The 7,993-nt window shown below is 35.0% G+C and overlaps 1 protein-coding gene across 1 annotated transcript; it reads right to left on the reverse strand.

The window, feature by feature from the left end:
• Positions 1 to 2,047: 2,047 nt before the first annotated feature.
• On the reverse strand, positions 2,048 to 7,015 carry LOC149179208 (beta-glucosidase 1-like). Its single transcript, XM_089420564.1, has 11 exons — positions 6,580 to 7,015; positions 6,403 to 6,461; positions 6,127 to 6,202; positions 5,828 to 5,899; positions 4,573 to 4,660; positions 4,194 to 4,446; positions 3,988 to 4,103; positions 3,534 to 3,751; positions 3,331 to 3,362; positions 2,648 to 2,750; positions 2,048 to 2,437 (listed from the first exon to the last, which is right to left on the reverse strand). Exons 1-11 carry the CDS (start codon positions 6,791 to 6,793, stop codon positions 2,166 to 2,168), a joined length of 1,503 nt encoding a protein of 500 aa, XP_089276690.1. The 5' UTR covers positions 6,794 to 7,015; the 3' UTR covers positions 2,048 to 2,165.
• Between the last annotated feature and the right edge of the window lie 978 nt (positions 7,016 to 7,993).

Raw genomic sequence — 7,993 nt, forward strand, 5'->3', positions numbered from 1 at the left:
AAAATTGTTGGAAAATATTCTACCCGTAATACACACCAAAAACATATGAATAAATCCCTCTTAGAGATCCTTACTCCTCATCAAATCACAAAGTGAATTTTCCTTGACCCAATTATCTCCTCCCATTGCTCATATTGTTCCTCTCTCTATTGTTATAACTTTGACCATCGTAATGAGTACAACATACCATTTCCTCAATACACTTTAGGTTCTTGGTTCACCATCACTGTGTCACAAATACATTTAAAAACCTTCTCATAATATGCTCCAAATAATTCCCTCCCCTTAAGAGGATATGATGTATCAACTAAAACATATTAACTTACATTTCAATAAAAAAACATTAACCATCTCTATGTTTTATTATACTTCAACATATTATCTATGGGTTGTATTGTGGTCTATTAAGGTTATCTTGAGTGGTTGGGAGAAATGATTGTTATTCTCCTCACCTAGGTTCAATTCTTGCAAGTGACACATTGAACTTACATTGAGTATATTATTGTAATGACTTCAAGCCCATATTGAGTATCTTGTTGTAATGACTTCAAGCCCATATTGAGTATCTTGTTGTAATGACTTCAAGCCTTGTTGTTGTTGAATGATTCCTTAAAGCCCAATCTAATATTTTCTTCCCTCTCAACCTTTAAGCTTTTATTTGCAAGATTGAGCCCAACCTTCAAGCTTTTGTGCCGAATCTTTTCTTCTTTGTCAACTTTCAAGCTTCTGTGTGCAAGATTGCATAATGTAATGGAGAAGGGTGAAAGCAACCTCCTAATCTTTTCTTCCATCTCAAACTTCACACGTGTGCCTAATCTTTTCTTCCCTCTCAACCTTCAAGCTTTTGTGTGCAAGATTGCATGATGTGATGGGGCACATTCAAAAACTCACTGTGAAAGCAACCTATGTGGTAGGATTTATATCAACGAACCATATGTTTTACACAATAAATGTTGGTGATTGTAGAGCCATTAAACCAAAAATAAGAAGTGATTGTTTTTGCAAAGTGACTCACCAAATATCACAATGTAACATACAAAGATGTCCCAAATCCACTTGCTTGCCTCCATCATTTTCTATAATTATGAATAGCTTTTCATCAATCATGAATCAACATATTATCATATAAAACTTGTTTACCTTTATTATTTTCTACAATTGTGAATAACTTTTCATCAATCATAAATCAACTAATTTTGAAAATTGTGTATAATTGTTTATCTCATCATCTTAATTTACAAGATTACTTGCTTTTATTTTTTTTACACCATATATCTTATATATATGAGAAAATAAAATATATATATGAGAAAATAAAATATATGTATAGGAATATTGGTAAACTCTCTCTTTTTAAAGTTTTAAAAATTAAAAAGTATTAATAATGACGTGCATATTTTTAAATTCTATAAATATATATAACACTTAAATTAAAAAAGTTAAAAAAGGTAAATAAATACTTCTAGTCACAACCTCCCACTCCCACTTACACTTTTATATATATAAAGTTTTAAAAATTAATAAATATTAATAATTACTTGCATATTTTTAAATTGCAAAAATATAACCCTAAAAATATAACCCTAATAAATAAATTAATTTAAAAAAACAAATAAAAACAAACAAATAAACATCTAAAATACAGCCACGACCTCGCACCTACACTTACATATTGCCTTACATATTGCCTATACTAATTGTATAATAATAATGAAAAAAATTAGTTATTTACACTATATTTTAATGTTATACCATTATTGCTGGAAAAAATCAAAATTAGTATATATAACACTTAGATTTTAATGTTTAACCATTATTGTGAAAACGTTTAGTAGTTTATGTCATATGCTTTCATGTTGAGTATTATCATATGAATGCTATAATTGGGCTTCCAAGAGAGGAAGATAATTATAAAATTGTACTTTTCAAGGTCTTTAAAATTATATAAATAGATGGTAAAATATTATATTATACACAGTTAATATAATTTATAAATCCCCATTTATGTGCAAAGAGAGCATTTGAGAAGTCTTTTCCCACAGATCCATACTCTGAAATCATTTATTATTATTTTATATTTTAAAATGGATGGTGGGACTTAGAACTTCTCAGTCCGGAGAGATTACACATAACTAGTGCTACCACTTACAGCAGAGTTGGGGTGACTAGTGACGTTGGAGGAGCTTAGAGAACCAATAAGCTGACATCTTTGGATATCGCTTCAGAGTAGTAAAATCCACATAAACCACTCCAAACCTTGAGGTGTATCCGGACTTCCACTCAAAATTATCCAGCAAAGACCATGCAAAGTATCCCACCACATTTGCCCCGTCATTCACTGCATTAATCAAATTTTGCAAATAGCTTTTATAGTAGTTAACCCTGACGGTATCATTCAGTCCTGCTGGAAGTGTCACGTTTCCAGGGTCGTCCATTCCTGCTCACATGAATAACTTGCTAATGTCAATCCTGGACGCCATTATTATCATTCCATGTTGCACAAACAGTACTAAATGCAGTAACATTTCAAAGTATTAAAACATATTTTTCCATATTAGTGCTACAACGCTATTTGAACGCAGCTTTTAACATAATGGAGTGTGGGAAGGTAGCTTTAGCAATTGAATTAGGGTAGTCATTAAGTTACCATTTTCAGAGAGAATCATAGTTGGATTTCCATAGTGTTCTTTTACGTATGTGACGGCCTTGTATAAACCCCAAGGCACAATGTAAAGCCAATTGGAGTTCGCCTGTAAGTCCATCCAAACAAAAAATCATGTTGAGAAAAAGCTACTCTGCAGGGCACACCGAGCATAGAGAAGCTATATAAAATACAGTAACCCATGGCCTAAAAATAATCCGAAATATTACGAGTTACAACAGAATTTGACTAACTTTAGTGGTTATCAAAAACGTGAAGGTAACAGACTCTCATTTAAAAAATGTTGTAATCCTAAGAAACAGCATAAAACACATTCTATAAATTGTGTCCCTGTAAATGCAATTTGACAGTGTACTGTAAAATCCCATGTTAAAATAAGCCAGATTCAGCAACATTCATGATGCATTGTAAATACAAGAATAGAATGCAAATGTCTTGATTTTGCCTAGAACATGGCATTTGGATAGGGGATTCAATATTGTGTATTGGGATCATATGTAGAAAGTTTGATCAGGTCATGACTGATTAGAGCAGAACAGGGAGTTTATCACAAGCAGCCCAGCTGGAAACCTGACAACTGCTAGTATTTTAAAATCAGTGAAAGAATTTGCTGCAATTTGAGATTGGATAAGGACGTTCACAGCAATTGAGAAGAGAAGAAAGCTTACCCTTGGTCCAATAGGCACTCCATTGCGAACATCTGCCATATTTTTACATCAAGGAGTAAGTACAAGCAGAATTCAAACAAAATATCGGCATTTTATGACATTGTGTATGTCACAACACCGTAGGGGTAGGGTAGCTGAACTACAAAATATGCAAGATACCATAAAACGATGGCTATCTAATCGAAAGGCATAAAGAAGCTTACATGCAAAGCCTGTATTCCAGTCCATCTGGTAGTCTGTTACATTTTGTTTAGGTTGTTTAGGATCATACATGTAATAAGCAGTGTATTGGTTAACGCCTAGAAAGTCTATTGAACCTTTAACCATTTGGGACTGTTCCTTTGTAAACTTGGGCAGCCTTGTCCCAACTATTTCCACCATAGAATCAGGATATTTCCCATAGGTAATAGGATGGAGAAACCTGGCAAATATGAAAGCAAATAACAAATTTTTATTACAAGAATAACGTGAATGGAGACAAATTTATCAAACAGAAACAAAATACAGAAAAACATAGACCCTAAAATATGAAACCAAGGGTAGCCATGTGTTATTTTGTGGCTTGTAATTTGTGTGCAATTTTGATAAGAAATGCCGAATACTATTAAAAGAAAACCATTCAACATAAGTAGAGGGAAGAAAGAAATTCACACATACCATCCAATATGGAAATCCCTTGATCTTTGAGCTGCTCCCTGGTCCTCACTGGAATTTGTAAGAGGCTCATACCATACAAAGTCCAAAAGTATCCCAATTTTTCCCTTTTGCATGGGCTGCAGTTGAAAAAGTTTTCAGCATCAGTGGCCAGTTCATGCTGTTAACAATTATAGAGCAATTTTTTGCTACGTTGTAGCAGGTCTGACCTGATACTTTTCTCTATAAATCTTTACAGCAGTAGCATGTGAAAGCAGCAAATTGTGTGCAACAACGTAGGGTTCTGTCGCAGAATTTCCTGCTGTACAGTTCCCAAATGGAGCAGAGCACCTTCCAGGAGCAAAAATGCCATTGTCATAACCAAGAGCAGCAACAACCCGTGGCTCATTGAATGTCATCCAGTATTTCACCCTGTCACCAAAGGTTTTGAAGCAGAACTCTGCAAATTTTGCATAGTCCTCACTATGCAACAGAAAATGATATATATGTTATTACTACTATCATGGAAAGTATTGGAAGCTGGAAATTATGAGATGGGTTTTGAATTACATGCTACGTATCAGTGCTAATGAAATCTAGATAACTTACACAACTCTAGAATTTAGCAACCCTCCATAGGCTGTTTCAAGCGCTTCGGGTAAATCATAGTGATAAAGATTTGCATAGGGCGTGATACCTAAAAATGAAATGTAATTTTAGCAACAGCGGCTAGTGAAGGCTAAACGGTAACACTGAGAGAACTTTTATATAAAAGTCATAACAACGATAAGGCCATAGTCACAGAAAATATTTTGAATTGAAGAAATTACAACAATAAGAAACATATGCAATGTTTTTATTACAGGACTTAACTGGATCTAAGCCACAAGAAACACACAAGAATGCACCACTCTACATGACAGAATCCGGGATTTTAGTAATGAATGCGAACAGGCCATACCGATCAGTAGCCATCAAACAGGTCATACCCACAAGAAGTATTGTAAGTCATAATGATGAAAATTGCAGAGGGCGTGATATCTAAAAATGAAGTCAAATTTTAGCAATAGCAGCTAGTGAAGACCAAAGGCTAACAATGTAAATGTCATAAGAACAAGAGGGCCTTAGTTACAGATAACACTTTGAATTGCGGAAATTGCAAAAAAGAGAAACGCAGGCAATAGTTTCTATTATACACAACTTCAATGGAAATAGACCATAATCACAGGAATGCACCAGTCCACACCACATAAACCAAGGTTTTAGCCATGAACACAAACAGGGTATACCAATCAGTAGTCATCCAAGTGGCCATACTCATAGGAAGTATTGTACAACATAAATCACAAATTGCTGAGATTAAAAGTTTCCTTCCGAGAAAGGCAAGCCATGAATACAAATATGCCAGAATCTCAGGAATCATAGATCACAAACTACAGAGATTTGAGTTCATGCCAATAAAGGTAAGTCATCAATACAAATAGGCCAGAATCTCAAGAATCATAGACCACAAATCATTTGAACCACAGACTGCCATTTTAAATGATATACAAGCATTGAGCAAAGACACAAGAAATATTGTAGAACATGAACAGGGATGTAGTAAGACACACTGAAAACCAGCATGATAGAACTTTTTAAAGTAGGTATAACTAAACCTAACGGGACAACTGCATTAGAACATAGATTGCAAGAAGCATGAAAGCCACGAAGCAACAGATGATATAAAATAAGAATAAGCCGCCAGAACTACAATTCTTCCTATCACGAGGATTAGGATACTACTGGAATTCCCCGTTTTACATTTTGAAAATTCGAAAATGCAATAGCCGAAGGAATCTGTATCAGACTTGAGCACAATTACCTCTTTTAAGCAGGTAGTTAATGAGATTATTGTAATATTGGACACCCTTGTAATTGATCCGACCTGCTCCTTCTGCATCATCAAATACACACAACTTCAGAAACAGGGTTCTAAATCCCAGATCCAGAAACTATACTTCAGGAATCCGTTCTATATTTTTGAAAGTTATTGTACGCTGACGCAAAAGATGGGCTTTAATGTAAGTAACTTGGATATTTAACTTATAAATTTAATACAGTCAAAATCTTTCATTCATATATTAAATTTGGACAGCAATCAAAACCCGAGTATCTGCCTACTTGGAAAAATCCTGGACCAGGATATCGAGAAACGGTAGGCATCCATGTTCATCTTTACCATCAACTCTACATCGCTCTGTGAAACAAATATTTGCGGTTAAATTTCCACATTTAAATAACTCAAGACAGAAACAACATTTTTCCTACAAAATCTTCTTCCATTGAAAAAGCCATACATTTTATCATCTTCTTCCATTGAAAAAGCCATACATTTTATCATTTGAATTCTCATGAAAAAAAAGGCCAAAATGGACAAATGGCAGAAGAAGCATATACCTTGTAGAGATGGTATTCATCCACCGTAACATCGGCAGTGGCATTGTTAGCTACAATCCCTGAAAATAAAAGCCCAAACACCCCTAAAATCTCAAAAACCTGAATGTGTGAAAAACATTACGGTACAGGGATATGATTGATCAAATGATACCGACTTAGCTGTGAAAAAACGCATACCTGGTTGACTGATAAAAGTATCCCAAATGCTCGGCCCTCGTCCATCGGACTTGGCAGCTCCTTCCACCTGGTAAGCCGAAGTCGCCGTTCCGAACACAAAACCCTTGGGAAAACTGGCTCTACTCAGCCCGCTAGTGTCGATCTCTTGACCTGGCTGCCATACAAATTGCTCAGCCATGCAGAGATTTATATTAAGGAAAAGAAAGACAATCATCGTTCCCAACTCCGTTTCGGTCACTTAGCTCACACTCTGAGCTTCAGCTTAAGATCTTGAGTAGGCTCAGCCCTATTTATATAGCAAAAAGGCAACGTCCTCAGGTAGCCTCGTAAGATTCCAAGGCTATCTTTCACATGGCACCAGCTTCTCGCAATCTTTTATTTTTTGCTGGTAAGGATAAGGTGAGGGACCAGTCGCTGGTGAATGTGAAGTGTTCATCTATCAATGAAAAGTCCTAATGTACTATTAATACTTGCTTTCTTTCCCGGGATTTTACTCTGTGTTTTTGCTTCAGCTATCAATAAATATTTTTACTGTTTTGATTTGTTTTGGATTTACCACTAACAATTCATAATTCTTTACCGGAATCTTGCTGAAATTTATGATCCATTCTTTGATAATGAAAATTCCATGTAAATTTAGCTCTCTTGAAGAAAATTATATTGAAAAAAACTTATATTTTTCCCTGTATTTGCAGCTAATTGTCCTTTCAAGAATCTTCCAGCTCGTGGCCAGCGACAAATCAAATCAGTGACAAGCGCAGGATTCTATAAAATATTATTAATAAATTAAAAATATCTAGAAGTTTTAAACTAATTAACATCACGCCTTTTCCTATTTCCACTTCCAGGGGAAATACGGCTCGCCCTCTGCGTGACAGCACGCGACCCAATGAATGGGAAGGCATTTAGTAAGCCATAGATGTGGAAATAAGAGTTTCCTTAACATCACACCCCAACAATATTCGTACATGTGGCCCAGGGACCTCAGACCAAAAGAGGGATGCATAATTAAGTAACGATTTAATCAATTTTCGTCGATTTCACTCGGTCACAAATTTAACAAATGAATTTGAAAATAGTCACAGCATCCATATAAGTTTTACATTTTAAATTTACAATTTTACTTTAAAAAAATCAATTTTAAAGAGTCTTAACGGAAAAATTTATATAAATTTTATGGGAAATCTAACCAGATATAGCAAATATTGCATTTATGTTACTTCTGCGTGGTACCTATGTTCTAATGGAGAACCGCCAGCTGTTTATTTTGCTCCAGGAAAGGCGCGACTTCAAATTTTAAAGAATTCTCCCTGGAGATCGGCGTCGGCTCTCTATCAATTTTATTTTGTTGATTAGGTGAGAGAGCTTTCATTATCTGTAATGAGGGTGTTGATGAAATGGAGAGGTCCACCTA

Source organism: Pinus tabuliformis, chromosome 4_1 (genome assembly GCF_031772625.1).
Source record: "Pinus tabuliformis cultivar Carrire ecotype Pingquan chromosome 4_1, CPIR1, whole genome shotgun sequence".
Lineage (NCBI taxonomy): Eukaryota > Viridiplantae > Streptophyta > Pinopsida > Pinales > Pinaceae > Pinus > Pinus tabuliformis.

What these genes read in the sequence shown, in the direction of transcription:
- LOC149179208 (XM_089420564.1), bottom strand. Translation starts at nt 6,793, where the DNA reads ATGATTGTCTTTCTTTTCCTTAATATAAATCTCTGCATGGCTGAGCAA. An exon ending in TTGCTAAATTCTAGAGTTGT is followed by an intron (nt 4,447 to 4,572) that starts GTAAGTTATCTA and finishes TCTGTTGCATAG; the next exon opens with TGAGGACTATGCAAAATTTG. An exon ending in AGGGATTTCCATATTGGATG is followed by an intron (nt 3,752 to 3,987) that starts GTATGTGTGAAT and finishes CATATTTGCCAG; the next exon opens with GTTTCTCCATCCTATTACCT.